Source organism: Kwoniella botswanensis, chromosome 1 (assembly GCF_036426115.1).
Source record: "Kwoniella botswanensis chromosome 1, complete sequence".
NCBI lineage: Eukaryota > Fungi > Basidiomycota > Tremellomycetes > Tremellales > Cryptococcaceae > Kwoniella > Kwoniella botswanensis.
The window spans coordinates 6,226,832-6,253,131 of NC_088599.1; the positions used below are offsets into that span (position 1 = coordinate 6,226,832).

Genomic DNA, 26,300 nt, shown 5'->3' on the forward strand with positions numbered 1-26,300 from the left:
ACAGACCTTTATGCCTCTACATGATAGTGCACTCTGCTGAAGCTTCATGCCTTGTCGGCCTATTACCTTTACCTTTCGGGTTTTTGGCATTATTCAACTCGGTCAAACGTTGCATCGCTCGTTTATGCTGTTGAGCTATATCGAAAAGAGCAGACTGTTAGTTCTGTATAACAAAAGTCGATAGATGGATCTAAATAGCCCACCTGCTGCTCGCATATACCATCTCTTGGCAAGCTCGATATCTTGCTTGACGCCTATACCAATTTCAGTGTAATCTACAATGACAGATCAGCTCAAGAAGTCTCCTCAGTCGGATGGCTTACATCCAACCGCATATTCAGCTTTAGCCAATCCCTTGTTCGCCGCCTTTCTTCCCCACAGGTACGCTTCCGTATCCGATTGTTTCAGTACGCCCTCTACAAATTCTGTCAGCTTCGATTTCAAGTGTAAAGCACTAGTTGTCACTCACCACTACCAGTCAAATACCATCCACTCAATGCCAGCTCCGCTTCCATATCACCTTTCTCCGCTGCACGGGTATACCAGCCTATGCTCTTTCTAGGATCTATCGGACAACCTAACGTACCGAATTCATGACAACTACCCAATTTGAACTGAGCAGGAGCATATCCCAATTGAGCAGCTTGAGTGAATAGTTCTCTTGCCATATTCGGATCATGAGGTACTACACCACCGTTATTAGGTCTTTCATGTAACAGTGCCAGTTCATGTAACGCATGAGGATTATCTTCATCGGCTTGAGAAGCAGCCCTTTTAAACCATACTATCGCTTCTCGGGGATTACGCGGTTGACCTAATAATCCACCTAACAATGTCATACCTAATTTATACATTGCGGCCGTATCACCCAACGCAGCGGCCTTTCGATAGAACAGTACCGCACGATTGGGATCTTTCCTCGTCCCTGCTCCGATCTCATTACATACCGCTGAACGGTACGTCGCAGCAGGATGATTCAATTTACTAGCCATAAGATAGAGATAGTACGCTTTCTCATGATCGACTTGAAGACCTAACTGACCTGTACCATATAAATTGGCAAGGAAGAATTGAGCATCGGGATAAGGTTCTTTGCCTTCTGCTAATTTCTTGATATTCCTTAATGATTCTTGCAACAACACGTCCCTATATTTCCTACCCAATTTAGAATCCGTTTGACTAATCTCATCACCAATCTTCTTAGCGGCTTCTATGAGGTATTTGGCAAATGCGAATTGAGCTTCGGGGTCGGGATCATCCTTCATACGTTTTCGATAATCGTCCACGTACTGTTTGGTGTAAGGCGGTTTGTTGAGATCTACAGCTGCTTGAGTACCTCTTCTACGGGTTGACGAAGCTCCTACTTGCTCTGTGACATTGCGAGATAGCGATAGGGAAGAAGCGTTGGAAAGGGTCGTAGCGCTGGTATTCGTTCTAGCTAACGTTGTCATACTTTGTTGACGGGTAGGTACGCGACTGCTGGACGAACTAGCTACGGGAGGAGCGTACTGTTCGGACCCAGGCGGGAGACCTAAGAAATCGTTGGCGGCGTTGTAATAAGGGTTGGAGAAGTCAGGTCCAGGTCCAGGTTGTTGAGCTTGTGGTGGTGCGTATCCTCCTGCGTATGGATCGTAATTGGGGGCCTGATATTGCTGTTGAGGATGATGTGACGCCAGTTGACCTCCTACTCCAGAATACGCTCCCATACCTGAATCTAGACTGTAAACACTAGCTGCGCCATCCATGTTATCCGCTGGATATCCACCTGTCGCTGTTCGCTGTCTGGGCTGTGGACCACGAGGAGGAAATTGCTGATGGGGTGGTGCAGTTTGCTGACGAAGAGGTGGATTGGGAGGGGAACCATGCGAGTTGGAAGTGAGTGATAGCTGATTGAAATTGATGTTGTTTGGATCAGATACAGGTCTTCTACCGATACTACTCCCTGACAGTCGATTTGTATTAGGATTGGGATTGGGATTACCGTCGTATCCGTAACCGTAATTATCCCTGGAGGAATACCCAGAAGATGGAGGTCCGTAATCGACCGGAGCGTAGGGTGTTTGATCTAAGCTGGGCACACGGGCGTGATTTGACGATGCAGAGTCTGTCATGGGTTGAGGGGAGTGAGATAAGCCACCACCACCACCACCACCACCAGCAGCAGATTCAGATGCCATCAGAGCGGAATAAGATGGTAGAGGTGGGTCGTCTGGATCGATATCTGGTTGATGTTGAGCTGATGAAAGGAGTAGTCATGTTAGGTCAGCATGTGTCAAATGAGGGTGTAGATAATGAAAAAATCATGATGATCATGGAGGATATAGTCTTTGTAAGTGGGTTCACTAGTCATGGTCGTTATGACTACTACTACCAGTCGTCCACCTCGGTTTGAATGCACAGACCACTGTTTGGAGCCGTGTAAGGGAGATAGCAGATATAGACTCACGATTCCGCATGCTCTTACTTCTCACCGACCCTGTTGTCCTATCGCCTGCTCCATCTGCATAGTCTGACGAGTATGCGTCATACGTCTGAGCTCGACGTTGTAAATTCGGTGGGTGATGTGACATGGAGTACTGGATTGATCTCGTCGCAGTGCTAGGTTGCGAGTGATTCTGGGGTATGAGAAAAAGCGAGACGAAAGTGTCGACCCTTTGAAAGGAGTGATCTTGGCGGATGAGATCTCCTTCGAATAGAAAGGTGTCAAAGGTGACTTTGGGTGTGGTGATGGATGATGATCTGTAAGATATATGGTGTTGATATTGATTCAATACACGGTACACGGTCTTTTACTGACAAACAACTGAAGGGCTGCTTGGGTTAAAGCACTCAGTTTCGGTTATTAGGCTGGGTATTACAATCCAGTCGTAATGCCCTCCGGTATCATTACAAACTCATTACAAAGGAAAGATAGAGCTGGTTCTGTATCACGTGACTTGCCGTGGTGACCTCGAGTCGAAGATGGACCAAGGGGTCCAAGCAACGCAACCACATTAGTCAAACTCATAAAATCGAGATATGAACATCCATAAGATCCTCTTAGATTCCCTTCAAATCTTGAATCAGTAAGGGAAACATCAAAATGGCTCATCCCGTGAGTGAATCAGCGAAGAATCCGTACTCTACCATCTGTCCTCTGCCAACGCTGACCAAAATTTCTAGAGCCCCCAAGCCGTTCCTTCGCTCGATGAGCTCATCAACCTCTTCGCTACCTCCTCCTCATCACCAGCAACTCTCGCACCTCCATCAGCTCCTTTATTCGGTGCCTCATCGACCAAGTCAGAATCACAACCTACCAAACCCGTAGAAAACCTCAAACCAAACTTGATACCTGTATTCGTTGAAATACCTGCAGATCTCTTAACTCCCGTATCGGCTTATTTGAAAATCGCCAAGGATAGTAAATACTCTTTCTTACTGGAAAGTGTGATTGGTGGAGAAAATCTAGCAAGGTATAGTTTTGTCGGAGCAGGTGAGCCGTGCCCAATCAAGATTTGGGAGGTTATGCTGACGGGTTGTGTGATCGTGTAGATCCGATCAAAGTTATAAGGACCGGGGAAGGGTTCGATGTGGAAGGTGATCCATTGACAGCTCTGGAAAAAGAATTAGAACCTTATAGATTTGTTAAAATTCCTGAAATTGGTACTTTCACCGGTATGTCGTCTTTCACTTTCAAAATCGTACATCTTCCGTACTCCGTCGTTACAGACTTTTCAGCATTGTAGACTGACCATTCCGCTTCAGGTGGTGCCGTCGGTTTCATCACCTACGATTCGATCGTCCACTTCGAACCCGTCACAAAACCCAAAGAACCACTGCACAACCCATTCCCAGGAATGCCCGAGGCGTTCTTCATGCTCAGTTCGACCAATTTGATATTCGACCATATCTACCAAACTATCAAGATCGTCTCTCACGTACACTTACCGGACGGTACGCCTCCTTCGCAGATTCCAGCTTTGTATGAAGAATGCGTCGCTAGGATAGAAACGCTTAGAAGGAAGTTGCTCTCACCGGAAGTTCCTTTACCGCCACAGGGTCCGGTTCATTTAGGATACGAGGCGACGAGTAATGTGGGCAAGGAGGGGTATGAGGGATTTGTCACGACATTGAAAGATCATCTTTTCAAAGGAGATATAATTCAAGCAGTTCCTTGTCAGAGATTTACTCGAAAAACGGATGTTCACCCTTTCAATGTGTATCGACAGTTGAGAAGTCTCAATCCTTCGCCATATATGTACTATATCAACTGTTCCGACACTCAGCTGGTCGGAGCGTCTCCCGAATGCCTATGTAAAGTGGAGAACCGTAAAGTACAGTGTCATGCTATCGCTGGAACGCGTAGAAGAGGAAAAGATGCCGAAGGTAAGTTTTGACCCTTGTAGCACTTGACAAAGGTTCGCCGTTGACCTTCCGACACCTTTCTAATGCTTACAGAGGATGAAAGGTTGAGTAAAGAGCTACAAGAAGATGACAAAGAAAACAGCGAGCACCTCCAACTTATCGACTTAGCTCGAAATGATGTGCATAGAGTGTGTAAACCAGAGACCGTCAAAGTCGACCGGATGATGGAAGTCGAGAAGTTCAGTCACGTCATACATCTCACCAGTCAGGTTAGCGGAATGTTGAGGGATGACCAGTCTAGGTGCGTCTGTTAATATTATTGAGAATCTTGCTGACATATGCATGAAAATTCCGTAGATTCTCGGCTTTCCGAAGCATCATGCCTGCTGGGACCCTTTCAGGAGCTCCCAAGATCAAAGCCATCCAGTTAATAATGGGGCTAGAGAAAGAACGTCGAGGACCTTACGGTGGTGGAGTAGGAGTATTTGATTTCGACAAGAACAACCTTGATACCTGTATCTGTATCAGAACAATGGTTTTCCATGGTGGCGAGGCGCATATACAAGCTGGAGCAGGTATAGTGATAGATTCTGTGGAAGAGTCGGAGTTTTTGGAAACCGTTCATAAAGCTAAAGGTTGTATGAGAGCTATCGAGACTGCTGAGCAGTATTACCATAGCTTACAACAGTCTTCGTAGATTATCTGGCTACGTTAGATAGATACATACTATGCATTGAGTTCCATCTCATGGAAAAGAATGTTATTTCGGAGAAGTAGTCGCCACTTTCGCCTTCACTCTGCCATGCTCACCTTCCCTTCCCCTCCTTTCCGTCCATTGCTCCTTCTCTTATACTTTTCGCTTTCCACCTTCCTGTTGCCGTCCGTCCGTGATTTAATACAGTTGTCCACCAGAAATTGAGGGTTCTTGCGGAAACTTACGGACAGCCTAACCCATAGATAGAGTCTGGATTGCTGGTGATTGATTTATACATTATATATTACATGTATCATATCATATTTATTATAAGGCATAATGTGTCATTTGACCTCGTTATCTTCAGACTTCTATACATGGAGGTAATTCAGTTTACCTTCTTCTCCGTCCACCACCACCTCCCACATAGTCAAATCCACCATAACCCCTACCGCCTCGCGATCCACCATGAGATCCTCCGAAATCATCACTGGGTGGAGGGTGAAGAAGATTGTGTTTGTCGGCGTACTACTAGATCATCAGCGATCTCACTTACGACAAGACGAAAGTTCAACTCACATCGCTAAGAGCGCTAAGCTGCTTAGTCAATGTTGTGAGATAAGCAGTAAGCTGCACATCGTCATATTCCTAGAAGAAATGGATAAAGGTCAGCAGCCTGAAATATACTTCAACAACTATAACTTACCGTGGTAAGCTCGTCACGGAATTCTTTAGCATCCATGGTGGGCAGGGTTGCTACCAAAGCGGACACTTGACGAAGGATGTCATGGTCGGGTTTGGCAGTTTCTGAGTATTCAGATCATCTCAGCATGGTTTTTCTATGCTTTGTCAAAGGTAACTTACTATTTAGGACACCTGTAATATACTGTAATAGAACGGCCACTCGCTCATACAACATCCTTATGGCATTACGTTGAGTTGTCAAATTTGCAACCACTACTCACCACACCAGTATCAGCATTCAGCCCGGAGAGAACATTTCATATTGACTCACCTGTACTTTCTTCTCCTTCTCCACCCATACCTCCCCTTGATACACCGTCCACGGCTATCCTCTCCGCTTCTCCAGTCTCAATACCGTAAGCGAGTTCCACGAATTTCCCATCTGTGGAATCATCCTTCCCTCCTTCTGCAAGTGCAGCTTCGTAGATGGTGACAGGTAGAGTTTGAGAGGATGGAGGATGTTTTGGGTTGAAGAGAAGGAAGATAGGTGTATCGATGATATCTGTGAACTGCAAGATCGAAAATTAATTAGATCTTTGCATGGAGACATCGTAGAGAACCACATATGTACATACCTGTTGATGAAGAGTGACATCCTCCGCGGTCGGTTCCTCCCCGAAAGTGTACCATCCTACCACGTCGAGGGTCGGAAAGACCTGTTTGACTATTTGATGAATCAGCTCAGTTGACGTTCGACCACTCATTGTTGCTGAAACTTACATTGATCTTTTCGAGTTTCAAAAAATGTAGTATTCAGAGATGTACTATTACTGCTCTGGGCAGCAGAAGTACTACTCTCTCCCATATCTACATCACCATTTGGAGATCCAATGACCAACTCGAAAGAGTTGACTATGGAGATTTCTCGATTGCTTTCCGTACCGAGGAGTGCACCGATGACTGTGAGTGGGAAAGATGATCAGCACAAGTATGAGACAGGGAGCTGGAACACAAGGATGGACGTACATCTCGTAGATCCTGACGAGGTGAGACGAGATCGATTGAAGTGATCCGATACGTTGAGAATAGGAAGAGGGTGACTATGGGAAGATGAGATGAGTTAGCTACAATTTATTACTGATCGATACACGAGAGGAGAGAGCAATCACAGATTGATGGTCAGTCCTGAGGTAGCGCCTCCTGGTGCGATGTGAGAGGATGTCGCCTCGGCTGACATGGTGATTGATTGGTTAATGCTTTGTTGTGGATAGATAGGCCTGATCAAGAGGTGGGATGTAGGGCAACCAACATGTCATAGCGAGGAGGTGAAGGAGGAATGATTGTGTGTCATACCTCAAGCCAAATTACGTAACGTCGTCATATAAGCATAAAAGGGTCGGTCGGTGATCGCCGCCACCTGCTGTGCATTGACCTCTTTCTCGTGTTTGTTTTCTTTTCCACTCTCATCCTCATCTCATCTGTTTACTCATTTTAATCATCATCACTCAACTTGATATATACCATACACCGTAAATCATAACAACGACACACCTCCATCATCCAAACTCATAGATTAACCCGTACCAATCCATCCCAGAGCCCAAGAGAAGTCGCAGCAGACATAATTGTTCCTACTGGAACACCCCCCTCCAATGCGCGATGCCACCATCAGCCATCACCTCTTCGCCTCTCAAATACAGGCAGCCAGTCACACGTCAACGCTCAGCTGAACCTTTCGCACCACCCGTACCTGCTAAGCCTATAGACTTGAATAGCTCAACCAAGTCGACAGATAGAGAGACTGGACAAAAGATAACTAGAAGGGCGTTTCTATGTGATATAGTAGTGGAAAATCAGGGAGAGGGTAAGTGGAATGCCTCATGAAGTAAGCTAACGACGTATGCAGAGACTGCAAACTTGCTGTCTTATCTCGGAACCCCTCTGAAACCACTATCAATACTACCTTCACCTCCGTCTACAACGAATGGCAGACCTACCACACCATCCCGATTATCGGTACCGCCAGATTCAGATGACGATGAGACTATGGGAAAGAGTCCCGGCTGGTCCGGACATAGAAGCGAGGAGATGTCGAATAGGTTGAACAATCTCATAGAAGAGTTTGTCAGGACTGAACGGAGCTACCTGTCCCGAATACATGCACTGAAAACGGTGAGTCCGTCCTGCATCAACCGACGCTGATCCTTCTCAGAGCTATGCGGATCGCTTGAGACTATTCTCCCGAGACCCCAATCAACAGCTCATACCTCCTTACGAAGCGAAAGCTATGTTCGCAAATATAGAAGCGATCGTGCCAGCTTCAGCTGCTTTTCTGACCGATCTAGACGCAATGATGCAGAGTGGACGAGCGGAAGATACGGTCGGAGATGTCTGCCTGAAACACGTATGTGCCTTTAAGAACGATATTGGTCTCAGCTGATAGTCGTTCAGTTCAAGAGTTTACGGACTTTCGACCCATATCGTACCTATCTCAGTAAACAAGATGAGTCACAGAAACTGTTTCAAGACTCGTTGAAAAAGTTCCACGGTTTTGCCAGTTTCATCGAGGTGGGTGATATTCTTCTGCTCAGCATATGATTGATGCTGATTTCGTATGTAGAGTACCAAATATCAAACAACTGGTATAGGAAATATCGGACTTCGAGAGCTGCTCATGGAACCTGTCCAGAGGATTCCAAGGTATACACTTCTCTGGCAATGTGAGTGATATATGTGGTAGATTTCCGCTGATTACGTAGCTATGATCAAATGCATGTCCCCTATCTCCTCCCAACACGCCAAACTGCTAGAAGCTATTGAGATCGCTTCAGGAATAGCTAGATGCGATCCTGACCCTCAGACCGTGCGGGCCACCGTGATGTATCATCTTGAGCGAAATATCGACAATTTCCCTGTAAGTGCAACCATAGTCCCATATTATCAAGCTAAACCTGGTGGTAGGCAAAACTGTTCAGTAACAGCCGAGATTATATTGATGCTATCGACGTTGAAGATCTGCCTGCAGAATATCCCACCGTGTCATCTCCGCCTTCAAGACCTTTATCGTCATTGGGATCCCGCCCATTGTCGATCTCGTCAGCTTCGAACCAATCCATGGCATCATTCGGATCTTTGACCTCTCAATCACCTCCTGCCATTCACGCCGCTGCTACACCGCTCAACTGTACCTTGTTCCTCTTTAACGACAAGCTCATGATAGTAAAGCGACAATCGAGCTCCATTAGCGGACGCAAGGTTACCGGGACTGATGATATACCCAAACTTGTTAGAGGAGCTGCGATTATGGACAAGAACCCTATTAAGAAGGATAAACTTAGCTTTCGAGGAGAGGTAGATATTCTGGATGTCATTGCCTCGGACACTGGAAATGGAGGTGAGTCCTGGTCCAAGGAGTATGGAGCTGACGGTATCAGATTTCCATCTCTTCTTCGAACGCCCCCCGATGGATCAATCCGGTCGATGGTCTGCTCGCCCCTTCCGATCGTATACGACGGTTCATCCGCCATTCTCTACAGCTCTTGATCATGTAGCTACCCGTCGAGATAAATTGCGTTTCGTCCAGAATCTATGGGCAGCACAAGCACTAGCTCGATCCAAATTATCGTCGAAAGAAGGTAAAATTCTCGCTAGAGCACTCGTGAGCGAACATGAGTTATCGTTAGAAGCGGCAGGCGAGCCCATGGGGAGAGCTAAGTGCTATTGGGATGTGTGGGAAAAGAATGCATGGCTTGCTCACCGAAAGGCAAGTCTTCGCCGGAGAAATATTGAATCCTTCGCTGACAGACTTGTTTCCAGGCGAAAGTTGCTGTGCATATTGACGAAGAAGGATTAGCGGAGAATCTACCTATAGGCGAAGATGCACCTTTACTGTGTATTCGCCTTCAGCCGATGACGGGAGGTTTATGCCGGTTCTCCTATTCTACGGTCGATGCTGTCGATGAGGATCGAATGGTTATCGATATCAGCGAAATCATTGACCGTATAGTCACTACTGGTAGGTCAAGCTTTCATAGGCAAGGCTGACTTTTTAGTACATAAATATGGTATTTTCAAATTCAGAACCGGTTCCACCTCTTGTCCTACAACTCCTTCTGCTGCTTCTCACCGATTGCGACCTTCAATGCTCAACCTCGATGCTATTTCTCGTAACCTCTTCGGCGTCGGAAGTGTCTCTGGAAGAAGCGATGTGTTCAGCACTAAAGCTTCGAGATCCACTGGAAGTAGATCATCCACCATGGATCTGTCTACGGATAATTCTCGAAAACGACTGTCTCATCGATCTAGCTCGCCCAGCGATGGACTGTTCAAATCCTCTAACCTTCTCATCGCTGGTGCTCCGTACGTAGCAGAGCTGGGACAGAGTGAGCTAGACCTAAATGCTCGACTCGATATGGCGAGGAACAACAGTCGCTCCGTCGTAACCACACCGAATAAACTTGGATCTAAAAGTGTGGCTGAATTACGTCAGAACGTTGAGCAGCAAGCTTTGGAGGAAGCGGAAGCGTCATTGCGAGCTACTTGTGAGTGTCGATACCACAAGACTATATACTGACGAAGCAGTGCGCTCGGAAACCCCGCCTTCGTGCACAGCACCTTTGCGTATTCGTAAGACACCATCACCTGTTAGAGCGCTTAGTCCGACCATCGAGACTACACCGCGAGCCACGGCATCGCCAGTTCCTTCTCATGTACTCCCAACCTTGGCGCAATCGATTGCAAACGATGAACGCATCTTTTCCTCACCTCGACAGATACCGAGTCCTGCTCTGCCCTCCGCCCCGCTATCACCTCGCCCAATCGGTCGGCGGAGCCCGGTGCAAGGCTCTTCATCCAATTTGCCGTCTCGATTGCCTGTACTTGTACAAGGAACGACCATTGGGTCTGCACATACTAGACTGCGTATAGTCTCCGGAGGTGGTCGACGGATTTCGGTAGGAAGGGAAACGGTTCCGCTCAAAGGTTGTGAAGAGAGTGAATCCAATGAAGCGCAATCCACACCTACAACACTTCCTGCGGCAAAACGACAACACTCTGCGGACAATCTCACCCCTCGAAAACGATCTCCTACCCGAAGTCCTCTGCATAGTAGAGAGGTATCCGATTCATCGAAGGTGTCGATATCAAATAAGCCTGGCAGTCGTCGATTATCCGGCAAATACAGCGCGCGAAGATCATCTGGACCTCTGACCACACCTAGGACAGTGTCAGCGTCACAGAATTCTGTCACTTCGATAGCTACCAACGCGACAGTGGAGGATGTCGAGATGAAGGAATATCAGGATCTCGAAAACGCTTTAGAAGGAACCTCGAAAAAGGTGAGTGGAATATACGGTAGAACAAAGCTGACAAGGGTAGATTCGCGATGCTCTGGGATCAAACAAACGATTGAAATCTGAAATATCTGGATTACGAAAACAGATGACCAAAGATACCAAAGGCAAAGACTTGGTACAGAGACTTGAGAGGAATACGTCTCTCCCTCGATCGCCTCAGCGAAGGAATATGGACGTGAGTCATAGGTAGATAAGGCATTAGCTGATGATGAATATCTAGCGTATTGTCGATCATGATCCTTACGATTCAGTATCTTCCCGTCATTCCTCATCGGGTAGACAAGAGATTGATGCGATCGTAATGGATGAGTGTGCTAGAGGTATCACTTCGATCGTTGAAAGGGTTGATGGTCATTTGCGGCAAGCTGAAATGGGCCATAACCAAGCGATGACTTTGGCAAAGCGGTTATTACTGGAAAATGATCAAGTAAGTGCATCTAGTTTTATAGCCAAAGAATGACAGCAATTGACACCCGAACAGCAATCTCAACATATCAGATCGCTACACGGTCAGGTCATACGTTATAAAGAACATCAGGATTTGCTCCAACGTCAACTGGGGGATGCGCAGATCGAGCTAGACGTAATATATGAGGTATGTTCTTATATGTTCATTCGCCAGCTGACATGAAATTAGGCCTTCAATACCGAACTTGATGGGATGTTCAATGACGCTCAATTACCCGAGACCGAAGCTTTCACTGCCCTGCAAAATGATCTTCGAGCTACTAAAGCGAGTCGAAATGAACTTGATTTGGAGAATAAAAAGTTGAAACGAGAACTTGAGGAAGCAAACCTACAGAAAGAGCAGTGAGTGATTGTATGATGTTAAGAGAATACGATTGCTGAATCTGAACACTGTTCGCAGATGGGCAAGGATGCTTCGAGCCCAAGGATATAATGTATGAACGAATTTCATCATGGACAATTTCCCGACTGGTTTCTTGGAATGTATATATAGAATAGTTGATATCTTGCATACAAGAAGATGATCACTATCGATAGTACAGTTGTATATAGATTGATGATGAGATCCTGTTACCTACCCGATTGATTGTATGCATAACAAAAGGATGGAGTAAGATCTTGGTACTCAGATGGAGTGATGTTAGGTTTGTGTGACGGTTTGCCACGTGAGATTACGCAATGCTGCAATACTGGGATCTGTAGATAAACATGAGTTTGATAATAATCTTGCCACCCAATTACGAGTACGAGTAACTGACCACATCATTCATCCATCCATCTGTAAGCTATATACCCTCATTCATCATCCATCGTATTCCCTCCCTTCGTCTCACGATGGCAGCTCCACCGCCAGACGCTCCCCCTCCAGAGACACCACCATTATTACCTATCCCCTTTCTCGATTATCGTTGGGTCCACGCCGGCGCACAGCATCTCGACCTTCTACCTACACCTATCACCTCTGCGTCCACCACCTACAAATCATTCTCGCAGAGCGAGTCACTCAGGATAGAAGAACGATGGATCCAGCTGTCTGACGATGAGAGACGAAAGGTAATAAGGGAATGGGGAAGTATGGAAGGTGAAGGTGCTCCAGCTCGAACTAAGAAGAAGGAAAAGGAAAAGGACAAAGCAAGGAGGGAGAGCGTCACCAGCGTACATTCTGTTGGTTCGACAAGTTCACATCCATTGGATGATAAAGTGAAAGAGAAAGAAAAGAAGAGTAACGGAGACGTACCTGATAAAGAACATATAAGATCAGGTGAAGAACAGAGTAGAGCGGAAGAAGAATATTCAGATAGTACGGATCAGAAGTATAAGGAGGTCATTAGTAAAGTGCAGAGGGAATATGATGATTATGAAGTGATTCGAGGAGTACCTGTCAGCCAGGTGAGTAATATTTCTGCTTATGCCTTCTGTATATGGGATGTGGTGCTGATGATTTTTGACAGGACTCGCTCTTCGAGGTATCGTTACCGACTTTATCGTTACATCCTGTCTTTTGGGCTCATACGGGGTCAAGGGTACCTGTTTTAAGAGGTACATGGTTTGTCGAGAATGAAACACGGCCTTGCTCCTGGGAGCTGGCAGAGGAGATTGAAAGAGCATACCTGTAAGTTAGCTATATCGGAATTTATCATACATCTGCTAACAGACTGATAATATACTAGGGAAATTCAACCTTGGCAACCATCATACAAGCATGAACTGGCTACTGCTTTATCTCTAGGCACAGCCGGAGAAGAAAAGCTCAAATACACTCTTCCTTCCAAATTCGGTCACGGGTTAGGTATAATTTTCGAAGATGGGGAAAAGGGTCGACTGATAACGTGAGTTACGATTCCACTCGGAAAACAGGAAGAGAGAGGCTCATGAATTACCTGGCCATGTAGTACGGGCGCCTTGACTTATCTTACTCGTGCATTCTGGGCATCGCTCAGAGCTAAACCATCTGGTACCTATGTATACCGGGGTTTTGGTCCGGCGGCAGCAGCATCTGGTAAAGATAAAGATAAAATGGAAACTTCTCCCGGAAGAAGTCGACCTCATTCTCGTCGGGGTAGCAATAGTAGTCAGCGGTCTGGAATAATGGAAAAATCACCTTCCATGCATCATCGAGCTTTGTCCAAAGATAAATCACACAGAGATCATCTTGGTGATAGGGACGAAACTGTCGTGGGTGCTGCAGTCAAAGGTCTAGGTCTCAGTGCTGGTGAAACCCTCAGTGGAGTTAAGAAGAGCTTGGACGATTTGAAGGATGACGAAAGACGGAAGCGTCCAGTAGGGCTGTCTGCGGATACTAGAGATGCGTTGGAAGAGGAGAATGCGCCCTTGGTGAGCAGTCATTCTGATCATGATAATGGAGTGATTTGAGACTGATCTATATAGTATAGGTCGATGCAGAAGAAGATGATGCTCCTTGTACCGATCTAATTTTGGTCATACATGGTATTGGTAAGTGGTCAGCGTAGATACTGTGAAGCCATACTCACCAATCACTGCAGGTCAACAGCTTGCTACACAGTATGAGGCGTATAACTTCGTGTGAGTGTGCGATATGATGACTTGGATAAGTAGCTAAAGGTCATTTTAGATATGCTGGAAATCAACTACGTCAAGTCTTGAGGTGAATCCTTTTGTTCCGATGAACTATTGCGTTTACTCATTGGGCTACTAGGAAACAATCATCGAATCCCGCTCTTGCATCGATAATTCGAGATCGTCGATGTCAAGTGAGCACGATGCCAGTTGATGCTCTCATACTGTTTCCCTAACTCGATTCCTTAGATCCTACCCGTGCAATGGCGTACATCGATCGATCTCGATGACGAGAAGACCGATGAGGACAGAGAGCATGGCATGGACAATCGTTTCACCATAGCAGGTAAGTGTGTCGCTCTTCGATGATCTGTTCTGAGCTGATTGTCCATGTTGCTAGATATAACGATGAACAAGTCTATACCATATGTGCGAGAATTGACAAATGCTGTGAGTCGAAGCTTGTATTGGAGCGATTGTAGCTGACTCCTTCTCAGGTGCTTCTCGATATTCCTCTCTACATGTCGCACCATAGACAGAAGATGATTGAAGCAGTATGCCTCCAGGCCAACAAATTATATCGACTATGGATCGCTCGAAATCCTGAGTTCGAAAAGTATGGGAAAGTTCACATCATAGGTCATTCGGTAAGTCAGCTCTTCAGCTCAGTCTGAATTGCCTATCTGACTCTACAATATTATAGCTCGGGTCTGCCTTGGCTTCACAAATCCTGTCTAATCAACCTACAAAGATGCCAACTTTAACTCAGCTCCCGAAACAAGTGATTACTCAAACTCGAGATCGATTCCTGTTCAACACGAGCAATCTTTTCCTATGCGGGAGCCCTTTGGGAATCTTCTTGCATTTAGAGCAAGCTCAATTGATGCCTAGAAAGGGTAGAGAGAGGACAATGCACTCACCTCAAGATGAAGCTGTGAGTGTCTCTGATGATCCTGGCACACCAAAGAAAGATTCGCTGAGTTTTGTGAATTTAAGCTGGACCGAGCGGGGAAGTATGGATGCTTGGCGATCGACTCGTGAGTTGCACATGAGACGCTAACGATTTGAGCTCGGGCTGACCCAGAGTGCAGATTGTACAACATATTTTACTACACCGACCCTGTAGCGTAAGTGATACAACTTCATTGTTAAATATCAGCTGACCAAATCGATAGTTATCAACTCAATGCCGCTGTCGACGTGAAGCTGGCAGCTCGTCGGCCTCCCTTGGCTATAACCTCAGTCACTGCCCCTTTCTATGCTCCTGTCACAGATAGTTTCAGCTCGATCTCCAAGTATCTACCCTCTTACTTGGTTGGAACTACATCCGGCGAGAAGAAAGCTGCTCGTCCAGGTGTGATTCGTTTACCTAGTGGGATTGAGGTGAGTCATGCCAGAGAACAACATGGATGTACATGCTGATCTGGGATCATCAGATGTCGGGACCAAGTGGAGAAGAGAGATTGGAAGGTACGCGGGGCGAACGCAGGTTTTCAGCGTTAAACCCTCACGGCAATGTCGATTTTTACCTGCCGTCAGCAGGTGTGAGCGAATACTTAGGTAAGTCATGAGGTCATTGATCGTCAGAACCCTCAGCTGATTGAATGGAAAATAGACATGATCACTGCTCATCTGTCTTACTGGACTGATCCTTCCTTCGCGGCTTTCCTTCTTGCCGAAATATTCTCTACGCGTTTGGACCTGATGAGAACAGGTATGGGATTGGCTGAGCAGGTGATGCCAGAGGGTACGGCATAATACGGTAGGACGAGGTCCAACGTGGCCGTCATGTAGAAGCTCGATTTAACCTGCATCAGCGAACTAGGTGATACCCGTAGAAATTCTGATACCCAAGTGATATGTGCGATATATAACCTACTTCTGTATGTAGATAGAGATAGATAGACACCACCATAGCAAATGGCACCATGTACATAATAGAGTAGACCCCGGCCGGAACCAACCGGATCTAGATCATCCGGCCGGAACTTGCGACCATCTGCATCAAACGACCGACCAATTAACCGACCCAAACGCGAGTGATGTTTTCCCGAAAAGTAAAAATATTGCAGCAGGTGAGATAAGAAAACTCAATACATACAGCAGTCTACGACTGTACATCGTGATCCTCTGACATACTATTCGATAACGTATGATTCAATTCTGATGCGGCCGATGCATGATTCAGATGGCCCTACTCAAGAAGTATTTATAGGTGCTATGAGAAGTACAAATCTCTTCTTTCTTTTCTCAATATGATTTTAACTTGATTCGACTTCTCCGCCAACTGTGTATATTTGCTCACTTTTCGATCTCTAATTGCCTTTAAATAACGACCTTGACTACTAAACTCGCATACTCTTAATCCCGCAATATGCCTGACATTCAACTGATCGCTGCTCAGGACATCACAGCCCAAGCTCCCCTCAAACCAACGACAAGCATCGTGAAGAAGGAGTGGAACGTACGCGTTTCGCCAGCCGTCGTGAGTCGCCCAGTCTGACAGTTGTTATCTTCAATTGACTGACATGCTTCGGCGTCGTAGGGTCGATCTCGTAATCCCATTAGGGAAACTTTAGCATCTATAACTGCGAATCAGCCTAGTTGTTCCAAAACACCTATCAATCTGGGTTTAGGTGACCCTACACATTATCCTCTTCACCCTCCTCCCCCTGCTGCCATCACAGCAGTCGCGCAAGCTGCGATAGGTGGTGGAGCCAATGGATATCTGAATGGTGTAGGGTCCACCGAAGCTAGGCAAGCAGTAGCAGACTATCATGAACGCTGGGATCAAGTGAAATACGACATAAGCGATATCGTGTTGGTGAGTCAACCCATTACTTGAGGCTTGAGCAATGAATGTATGCCTGGCTGACCTTGTGGTAGACTCATGGTGTAGGTCAGGGTTTGGATCTGCTCTTTTCAGTGATGATACCTCCCGCTTCCGTCGAGAAATCCAACATCCTCTTACCTCGACCTGGCTTTGCACAATACACTGCGCTGTTGGCGAATCTAGATGCTGAGATACGATACTACGATTGTGTAGAGGATAAAGACTGGGAGGTAGATCTTGAAATGATAGATCAGCTCTGTGATGATAATACCCGAGCGATCTTGATTGTAAGTCGGCCTTCTATGAATATACAGTACGAGGGCTGATTGCTAATGATAACGTGCAGAATAACCCCAGCAATCCTTGCGGAAGTAACTACAGCCGACAAGCTTTGAAGGATATTCTAGTTATAGCTGAGAAACATAAGGTTCCTATCATCGCGGATGAGATCTATGGACATATGGTGAGTGACAAGTGACAGGTGTCTATTAAACCTTCTACGGCTGGTCAGCTGATCTGTTATTGTAAACATCAGACCTGGTCAGCTCCCTTCACTCCTTTGGCCTCCCTCTCAAATACAGTCCCAATCATCACTCTTTCCGGTCTCTCCAAGCGATTCCTCGTCCCCGGTTGGCGTTTCGGCTGGTTATGCCTTCATGATCCTCTTGGAATAGCCTCCAGCATCAAAAATGGAATGCAGTGCTGGGGTAATCGGTTCATGGGTCCTAATAGCTTGATACAAGCTGCTTTGCCTACTATCTTGGCGACTGAACCAGAATGGTATGACGAGGTCATCAACAAGATTGAGGTATGTTTTACTCGGATGTTCCGCACCGTCTAAGACATGGCTGATGTACTCTGTGACAGGCTCTCGCCAAGATAGTATATCAAGGAGTCAGTGATGCTCCAGGTCTCAGTACCAATTGTTCCAGCGGAGCGATGTACAGTTTCGTAAAGATCGATCTAGCGGCTTTCCCAACGATCAAGGATGATGTTGCGTTCGCTACTGCCCTGTACAACGAACAGGCAGTATTCGTGCTGCCCGGACTTTGTTTTGGTATGCCTGGATACTTCAGGATAGTCCTTGGAACTCCATCGGGTGTGATGACTGAGGTTATCGAAAGGATACAACAGTTTTGCAACAAACACAGTGTGATCGATCAAGACCAGTGATGGACTATGCATAGATGTTATAGAGATACTTGTACACGAATACACTATTATAATGTTTTACAATCAATGGTTGCAATGCATACCAGACTAGTATCAATGTCCATAACCTCTTGTGCAATGAATTTCATCCTATTTGACGTTATGAGATATAAACCTGTTGCTTGAGTAGAGGTTTGGGGAGGCTTGCCCCTAAATCCGCGAAAGCTCGAAAAGCGTTCATGTCGACTCTCGATTTGAACAGAACGAAAACTATGAAGGCGCGTCAGCCGTTTTTGCTTTATAATCAGGTATAATGAACGCATGAACGCACCATGAGTTGGATCATGACCGGAGGCCCTCTCTGCTTCCTGACACACATCGTAGCCCGCCGCGCAATGGCAGCATCGCAGCCATACCCCACGGATCTGATCACCATGTACATCACACAGGGTCTCTCGATGGAGAACATGTTTTAAGTAGGCTGTAGGATCCCTTGCATTGATAGTCGACAAGGCAGATGTCGGTACTTTACCCACTGGTTGCCGGTAAAGGGGCGGTAAGATAGGTCGGGATGATCTGATGGGAACGTGAACTGGACGATCGAATCTGAAGAATACATGGGTCGGATCGTGAACACGATAGGAGCGTAGCTCGCAGATGGAGCACTACGGTACGATTATCAGTCAGAACTACCGAAGGGAAGGAGTCTGTACTCACTAAATTGTATCCCTCCGGCTCAGAAGGACAATTTGCACACTGGAATCTCCTTCCCATGATCCACTCGTTGCAATTGCCGCATTTCAAGCCGTGATCTAGGGCGTCTCGAGTGGTGACAGCCAATCTAGGTGGTGAAAATGCTGGATTCCGAGCCGCTGTCGGAGCATACACCGTATCGTTGGTAGGTGACGATGATCTTGAGGAGGTTTCCCCGTCACCTGACATCGTCCCGGTGGCCATCGTTCGATCCTGATGAAACCATCGGTCTCTGGCGCGACGAGAGACAGCGTCGACTTGGTGCGATGAGATAGGTACTGGTATCTGTCAGAGCATAGAAGTCAGCAACGCTTGTATGGATATCATGTGGTGTTCACCCACCTTCATCATGATATGATCTGCGGTATGGCTGGTGCCATTAACGTCCAGAACCACAGCTTCACATTGTATACAGAGATCTACGGCACAGACAGCGCAATGGAACCTTGGACCGACGATATCCTGCAGACAGTTATGGCAGAAAGCTCCAGGATGACGAGTGGGTTGAGGTATCTCGTGACGGGGGGGAGGGACCTCTTCCAGACCCAAGGAGGTGTTTGTTGAAGAAGGTACATCAGGTAGAGACAGGAACGCATGCGCTGGATGAATCTCTTCGACTTTGTGATAGCAAGCAGAACAGAGGTCGAAGCTGGGACATGACACGCCTGCAAATAAGCCATTGTACACGGATTTGATCTACTCACATTTGTAACGGTTTGAGAACAGAGGGTTTCTACATATCGTACATTCGTTGACTTCGCTATATTCTGCAGCAATGTGAGTGATCGACTCCAGGGATAGAAATTTGACACTTACCCACATCGACCCATCCTTCCGCCGCCCAAGTCTTCTCCCTAAAAGTATGACGAACGTCGCCACCTTGCCTTCGTCTTCGCCTTTCCGCATGACTTGACTTGGCTTTAGCGGCAGTCGCTCTGGTGTGAGCGATTCCGTGAACCTCAATACAATCAGCGCAAAGCTCGTAGCCACGGGGCTTTGGCCGACGGCCATTCAGAAGAGCACCGTTGGGAGAGAGAGGTGAGTCTGGGGGAGTCAATCCATACCGATAGGTTGCTGTGGTAGGCGATGATTGTATTTGGGTGGCAGTGAGTTGGCTGGGAGTGGCAACATTGTATACGGTTCGAGACTCCGTGGATGTACGGCTAGTTGTATCTGAAGACGAATCGCTATCACTGCTCCACAAGATTGACTTCGCTCCTTTGGAAGTATTCTCTTTCCAGAATTCCCCCTCACCGCAACTTTGGCAGACATACCGCATATAATCTAGGCGGATACCACAGGCAGAGCAGTCTGGTGCCAGTATCGGGGGCCCAGCGGGTTCTGCGATACGTACGAGTTCGTGTGGTAGGGGTGTCTGAGGAGGAGAGGTCGATAACGTGATTGAAGAAAAAGGGCGATTGCTAGGACCCTCCCCGAAATCTGAGTGAGACGAATGGGATGATGCATCGGTGTGATAGGAATAATAGTAACCTATTTCACACTGTTAGCTAAACTGAAGCCTTTTCCTGGTTGTGACACTCACGACCTCTCGCATCACGCACCAAAGCGATATCCCCTGGTCTCTCATCATCGCTCTCACTGTCTTCATCACTGTCGTCATAGCGCTTTGACCGTGCGACAGGTCTCGGTGCGGAGACGAGTTTTCGAGAGGCCAAGCGAGACTGTTCACGCAACCATCGGGTGCCGAGATCCGAGGCTGTCAAGAGAGATGGGGGATCCTCATCATGATCACCAAAGGGTGTGATAGTCTGAGAGTTTGTCCGTTCATGACTCAAAGTCTGTGACCGGGATCCGGACGGCTGACTATCCAGCTCTAGGGAACTAAACTGCTGAATCGTGGATTCCCCTGATGCGATTTCCGACTCCTGCACATAATCAGATTGAGAGTATCGCCTTGAGCTCCTTGAGCTCTGCTCATACCCCCCTGATCTCCAGCTACCTTCACTCTGACTCTTCGTCTCGTCATAAGATCCTGTTCCTGTTCGAAAGCTCGATACGGATGATGTATCGCTCAGACTTGGTCCATCATATTCCACCAGGACATCGAGACGGATCGTTATTTTCTGATTGGAAAAGGCGTACATTAGGTTGCCCGAAGTGGATCCCGAATATGTCGATAAAGCGGCATCATCGTCACCAGAAATGAAGTAAGTGATTGCCTCGGTGAGATCCCTATCTGATCTTATGTGAAATTCCTCTCCATCGTCATCGGTATAAGCGAGAGAGAAGGGTGAGGCTGAGAGCGAAAAGCATTCTTCGACCTACCAATCAAGTTAGCAATGAGGCTAGACACTATGCTTGTGATGATGAGAGCTCACTCTAAGACGCAATGAGTCAAGTCTACAAGTAGCTGCGGAGGGGAAGGTGACCTTGCGGGTATTGCCATCGAATGCGCATTTGATGACTAACGGTCGATTGGGTCGATCTGCGAGAGATCTGGAAGAGGAGGGATGCATGGCTGATGCTATGGGGGGGAGTCCATGTGGGACGATGCTGTTGGGCCTGCTGTGGTTACGGTTGTGGATGGTTATGGTCACAGGTGATATATTCAAAACATGTCAACAAATATGACCACAGTAGACACAGTACGAGAGCTATACGGGTGAAAGTGATGACGTGGAATATGTCATGCAATGGATATCTAAAGATACCTTCACCCTCCTTCCTCCTTCCTCCTTCCTTCTTCCCCTCATCATCATCATCAATATCATCATCGTCGTGTAGCATAGCATTGCACCACCTATGCCCCCTCAGACAACCTCCTCTATGATACGATAGATAACCTGTAGTCACCATGCCAGCCGCGTCTTCATCTCGTCAGCAATCCCTATTGTCATCCACTTCTTCCAACAACCGCTCAGTCCCAGCTCAGGGTCAACCGCAACTGCCTCTATGGAAGTCAGCAACCGATGAAGATGGTCCTGCCGACGAAGAAATGTTCGCTATGGACGCTGGGCCAAGCGACTACTGGAAGCGGTCTCCCTCACCCTCTTCCGCACAAGAGTTGGCCCCTATAAACTGGCGTATGCCTTCTGATAAACCGTTCGACGTTGAAACGGTGGAGGACGGCCCGAGTGATCATTTTGGTATACCATCCTCTCGGCAGCAGACCTCTGGATGCAATACTCCATCCGAAATAGCGAGATATGAGCAAGGTTTACAGAATGTATTAAACGACTATACGTCCCCACCCAGAACACCCAGCCCTCAGTCCCGTTTTCCTAATCATGGCTATAGCAGGACATTCCAAAATATCGTAGGAGAAAAGGCTGGAGAAGTTGATGGCAGCTCCTTGGGAGACGAGGAATTTGGAAGGTTGAATGACTCTGTTGGCTTGGTGAGTAGCATCTCACTAACATGAGTATGGCTGATGAAGCAATAGGATAAGGATTCTGACCGTACACCATCCATCATATCGAACAACCTGAAAAAGAAGTCGTTCTTACCCTCACCGAGCCCTAACAAGCGGGCTTCTTTTATACGTGAGTACTTCGTTGGCTATGGGTCTCCATGGTAACTGACGCAGCGATTTGACCCAAAGATCCTTCTATATCTCGTCTACGTTCGCATATGCGTACAACATCGAATTCTACCCAACACACCACGCAACCACCTCAGCTATCTCACCTGCGTACAGCCAGTCATTTCTCGCAGATATCAGAGACAAAGTCTGAAACCTTCTCGGTCGATAGCAACCCCTCACAGCAACAGCCAGAAATATCATCCAAGGATCCGGCTTTTGCATTCCATCCGCTGCGGCGACTATCTGTCAATCTGTTCTCGCGGGAAGAGACACCCGCAGTGGTGGATGTTAGAGGGATGATCGCCGGCGGAACGGATAGAGGGACTGTGCTGGTGTACGGCTTCGATCAGAATTTGAAATACATCTTACCCAACGAAGGAAGCGGTGAGTTAGTTTGTATTCGTTCTTTGGCTGACGTTCAGACTCCCCCGTCACTGCCGTCACCATATCATCTGATCAAACCTATATCGCCGTTGGTCGAGCATCTGGAAACATACATCTCTACGACCTGTCCAATCCAAGCAAAGCGTCTCGTACGACAGTCGCTCTGACCCTCCCCCAAGTTCTATCTGGTCGCCGAGAGGGGCATCTGCAGAACAGTCGCATCTTACACATCGGATTCGTTGGAGCTCGGCATACCTCCATCGTCAGTGGGGATGAGCATGGTCGGGCGTTCTGGTGGAGTCTTGGGAAAGTCATCGGTGTTGAGAGCAACGATGTTGTTCGGATGCTTGGCAGCTACCCGGATCCCGAGAAGCCACTAAAGAGACCAACGACGCTATTTGCCGCTTTACCATTACCACTTTCTGATCAGCTGCGTCCCGTCGACTCTTTAAACCTGTCGGCTCTATTGACTCCTGCTAAATTGGTCATTGTCGGATTGAAACCGACCCCAAAAACTTGGTATCGTAAGATGAGGGATAATCTCGGTGGGGAATATGGAGGATCAATCGGTTGCGCTGTCTGGTCACCATTAGCAAAAGAACCCATTCTGGCATACGCTTGGGGACGTTCTATTCGGTTGCTATACATTCATGGTAAAGATCCAGAGTTTGAGGAGGGAAAGACCTTTGAGACTAGTGAACCAGTCCGGGCTATGCAGTGGTATGACGATAACGTGAGTCTGAAGTCGAAGTGTCTCTTAGCTGACTCCTTGATACAGCATATTCTGGTTATATCCTCCAATCAACTTCTCCTCTTGAGTACGAACACTATGGCGCCCGTAGAGACGACGCTACTGCAAACCCGACTCCTCACTTCTCAAGATTCATTCTCCCATATGGCGAAATCGCCCTCCTTCAAACCTCTTGAGTCCCTTGCTGGCAGTGTGAGATGCTATCGGGATAAACTGTTTCTACTTGTAAGTCCAAACTTAAGCAGTGGGTCGCTGACATGCCAGACCAAAACCACTCTTCAAGTCGGTACGCTTCAGCACTGGAACGATAGGATCCTCTCCCATGTTCAGCAAGGCGATTTCATCGGTGCCATTCAGACGGCCTTGGCGTACTACGAAAATCGGGCCACAGGCAATACGATCAATCTCCCAGAAGATATCGATACCCGCAGAGAGGTCATTGCAAAGCGTTTGCATGAGCTCCTGCTTGCGTCTCTGCGATGGGCATTCTCACCTGATCGTCTCACCGAGAATACCCATCTCGGACAGGGTATCGACTTAACCAGTCTCTTCGAAGGCCTTGCTGCCGCTTCAATAGAAGCGTGCCTTTCTATGCAAGATCTCAGCTTCCTTTTCGACGAAGGCTACGAACACTTTGCGCAAGCCGGCATCCAAGGGATATTTCTCGATCTACTGGAGCCCCATATCCTTTCCGGAGGCATTCGGCAGATCCCACCCAGCGTCTTTCAAGCGCTCATCAAGTCCCACGAGGACAAAAATCAGCTCGATAAAGCAGAAGCAATCATCTGGAATGTTGATCCAACCTCGCTCGACATCAATCATGCAATCACAATGTGCGAGGCTCATGGTCTCTGGGATGCGATGATCTATGTCTACACCCGAGCGCTGCAAGATTACGTAGCTCCTCTGGTCAAATTGATCAATGTGGTCCGAGACATTCAGCAAGATCGTTTAAATCGGCCCTCTCTCGTTGGGGATAACGCCGAACATCTCGAACAATGGGCACCTAACGCATATAAGCTCTACGCCTATGTAGAGTCAGTGCTGTCGGGTCTATCGTATCCAAGTGGAGAACCGCTTCCCGATGACCAGGCTCATACGGCTCGTACGGACGTTTATTCCTTCATTTTTGCCGGTCGAACAATCTCTTGGCCGACCTCAACCGATCTCATTCTCACAGGTGATGGCCCTGAACCACCATATCCTTATCTCAATCTGCTACTGCGCTTCGACACCGAAGCGTTTCTGCACTCCATGGATATCGCATTCGAGGATTCGTATCTGAATGACACCTCTGGCGCCATGAACCGTCAATCCATCGTCAACCTCATGCTCGATGTCATGGATCCAGAATATTTCCACCCAGGAGATATCACGTTTCTCCACATCTTCGTCGCCCGTAATCTACCAAAGTACCCCCAGTTCCTTTTCATTCCTCCATCGACGCTCCATCGTATCTTGGTCAGTCTCGCAAGCGATCCCGATCAGAGCACCCGCGAAGATAGACAACTTGCTGCCGAATATCTGCTCTCCGCCTACACGCCTCACGATTCCGATGCGATGTTAGAGCTTTTTGATCAAGCAGGCTTTTATAGAATTTTGCGGACATCCTACCGACAGCAGCACAAATGGGGCAAGCTCATCTCGACTCTGCTCAGGGATCCGGAATCTGATGATCAAGTCTTCGCCGATCTCGACGATATCATAACCTCGGCTTCGGCGTCTGAAGAAGTCTTCGAAGCCGTCTCTGAAGCTCTACCCCAATTATTGACGATTGGTGTTCGTCAGACCGCCACATTACTCGATCGAGACCTGCCTTCTTGCCATTCCAGCGCGATTGAGGCGTTGTCGTCCGCTCCACACAAGCAGATGGCGTATTTGCGCTGTCTTCTTGAACCCGAGACTGAGACTCGTTCGGATCATGTCGATCAACCTCTTCGACATTTATACATTTCGCTTCTTTGTCAAAATGATCCCGATCACCTGATTCCTTTCCTCGATTCTCAAGAACCTAATTACTTTGATCTCTCCCAGCTTGCTACCGAATGCGAGTCTCGACAGATCTTCGAAGGACAATTATGGGCACTCAATCGCTTGGGCAAGACTGAAGAAACGTTCGACATGGTCGGAAATATCCTTCGCAATCTAGGTCTAGACCTTGGAGAAGCAATACTATCTGATGATTTAGGGACGATTCACATGGCGATCTCCAACATTCAATCTGTCTCACGAATGGCCACACGGCTGTGCCGGGAGCATTCCTTTTCTCGAATAATTACCGGAGAAGTCGAAGACATGTGGTTGGGAGTGCTGCATGCGATCATTGAGCTGGTACATTCAGTCTCAGCTTTACGACCCATGCAAGATACCACCTCCGCCAATGCCGCAGTCGCGGCTCTTCGAAGCACTGTGCAAGAGACCCTTGCTTCGCTCGTAAACTCGTCATCGCCCTCGCTGTCTTTTCCGCGACTCTTCAAGAAGCTAGTCGATGCATCCACTACCGGGACCAACACAGGCGGTCAGAAGGGGCGCACCTATGCCGAATTCCGTACGATCCTCACTGGTATGCTCGACTCCTACCGTGCAGAAGGTGAGATGCTCAGTATGACCACTCGGCTTGTTGAAACGGATCTATTCGAGATTTTGGCGATTTTGAAAGCGAGAAGAGAAAGTGGGTGGACTTTAGTCTCCTCCGATTGTGGGGCTTGCGGAGAAACGCTTGATGGAGAAGAGACGGTCGTCAGGGCCAATGGAGCTGGGTTACATCGGACGTGCGTTGATAGCTAGATAGCTCTATGCAT

General features: G+C 47.4%; 8 protein-coding genes across 8 annotated transcripts; 5 read left to right on the forward strand and 3 right to left on the reverse strand.

Moving 5' to 3' along the window:
* Window positions 1-16: 16 nt before the first annotated feature.
* L199_002338 (uncharacterized protein) lies at window positions 17-2,570 on the reverse strand (the record flags this gene model as incomplete). The annotated part of the gene is made up of 5 exons (XM_064888082.1): window positions 17-135; window positions 204-275; window positions 324-416; window positions 470-2,236; window positions 2,447-2,570. The coding sequence occupies 5 exons, from the start codon at window positions 2,568-2,570 to the stop codon at window positions 17-19; spliced, it is 2,175 nt and encodes a 724-aa protein (XP_064744154.1).
* Window positions 2,571-3,082: 512 nt separating this feature from the next.
* L199_002339 (uncharacterized protein) lies at window positions 3,083-5,041 on the forward strand (the record flags this gene model as incomplete). Its single annotated transcript, XM_064888083.1, has 6 exons — window positions 3,083-3,094; window positions 3,163-3,472; window positions 3,532-3,654; window positions 3,745-4,365; window positions 4,438-4,645; window positions 4,702-5,041. The coding sequence occupies 6 exons, from the start codon at window positions 3,083-3,085 to the stop codon at window positions 5,039-5,041; spliced, it is 1,614 nt and encodes a 537-aa protein (XP_064744155.1).
* A 390-nt stretch (window positions 5,042-5,431) lies between these two features.
* L199_002340 (uncharacterized protein) lies at window positions 5,432-6,959 on the reverse strand (the record flags this gene model as incomplete). Its single annotated transcript, XM_064888084.1, has 9 exons — window positions 5,432-5,566; window positions 5,618-5,686; window positions 5,745-5,845; window positions 5,903-5,995; window positions 6,054-6,291; window positions 6,358-6,446; window positions 6,503-6,682; window positions 6,749-6,822; window positions 6,892-6,959. The coding sequence occupies 9 exons, from the start codon at window positions 6,957-6,959 to the stop codon at window positions 5,432-5,434; spliced, it is 1,047 nt and encodes a 348-aa protein (XP_064744156.1).
* Window positions 6,960-7,381: 422 nt separating this feature from the next.
* Window positions 7,382-11,984, forward strand: L199_002341 (uncharacterized protein; the record flags this gene model as incomplete). The annotated part of the gene is made up of 4 exons (XM_064888085.1): window positions 7,382-7,586; window positions 8,554-8,585; window positions 9,539-9,741; window positions 11,945-11,984. The coding sequence occupies 4 exons, from the start codon at window positions 7,382-7,384 to the stop codon at window positions 11,982-11,984; spliced, it is 480 nt and encodes a 159-aa protein (XP_064744157.1).
* Window positions 11,985-12,378: 394 nt separating this feature from the next.
* L199_002342 (uncharacterized protein) lies at window positions 12,379-15,840 on the forward strand (the record flags this gene model as incomplete). The annotated part of the gene is made up of 17 exons (XM_064888086.1): window positions 12,379-12,933; window positions 12,996-13,156; window positions 13,215-13,373; window positions 13,437-13,878; window positions 13,938-13,998; window positions 14,049-14,088; window positions 14,138-14,170; window positions 14,222-14,276; window positions 14,332-14,428; window positions 14,483-14,532; window positions 14,580-14,729; window positions 14,786-15,016; window positions 15,079-15,119; window positions 15,174-15,209; window positions 15,258-15,465; window positions 15,519-15,642; window positions 15,698-15,840. The coding sequence occupies 17 exons, from the start codon at window positions 12,379-12,381 to the stop codon at window positions 15,838-15,840; spliced, it is 2,586 nt and encodes an 861-aa protein (XP_064744158.1).
* Window positions 15,841-16,456: 616 nt separating this feature from the next.
* On the forward strand, window positions 16,457-18,088 carry L199_002343 (tyrosine aminotransferase; the record flags this gene model as incomplete). The annotated part of the gene is made up of 6 exons (XM_064888087.1): window positions 16,457-16,567; window positions 16,628-16,906; window positions 16,969-17,202; window positions 17,262-17,378; window positions 17,451-17,723; window positions 17,783-18,088. The coding sequence occupies 6 exons, from the start codon at window positions 16,457-16,459 to the stop codon at window positions 18,086-18,088; spliced, it is 1,320 nt and encodes a 439-aa protein (XP_064744159.1).
* Window positions 18,089-18,227: 139 nt separating this feature from the next.
* On the reverse strand, window positions 18,228-21,297 carry L199_002344 (uncharacterized protein; the record flags this gene model as incomplete). Its single annotated transcript, XM_064888088.1, has 8 exons — window positions 18,228-18,337; window positions 18,399-18,732; window positions 18,785-19,105; window positions 19,163-19,437; window positions 19,525-19,587; window positions 19,637-20,311; window positions 20,364-21,102; window positions 21,160-21,297. 8 exons carry the CDS (start codon window positions 21,295-21,297, stop codon window positions 18,228-18,230), a joined length of 2,655 nt encoding a protein of 884 aa, XP_064744160.1.
* Window positions 21,298-21,635: 338 nt separating this feature from the next.
* On the forward strand, window positions 21,636-26,286 carry L199_002345 (uncharacterized protein; the record flags this gene model as incomplete). Its single annotated transcript, XM_064888089.1, has 6 exons — window positions 21,636-22,178; window positions 22,224-22,323; window positions 22,383-22,748; window positions 22,907-23,481; window positions 23,527-23,691; window positions 23,764-26,286. The coding sequence occupies 6 exons, from the start codon at window positions 21,636-21,638 to the stop codon at window positions 26,284-26,286; spliced, it is 4,272 nt and encodes a 1,423-aa protein (XP_064744161.1).
* Window positions 26,287-26,300: the final 14 nt, after the last annotated feature.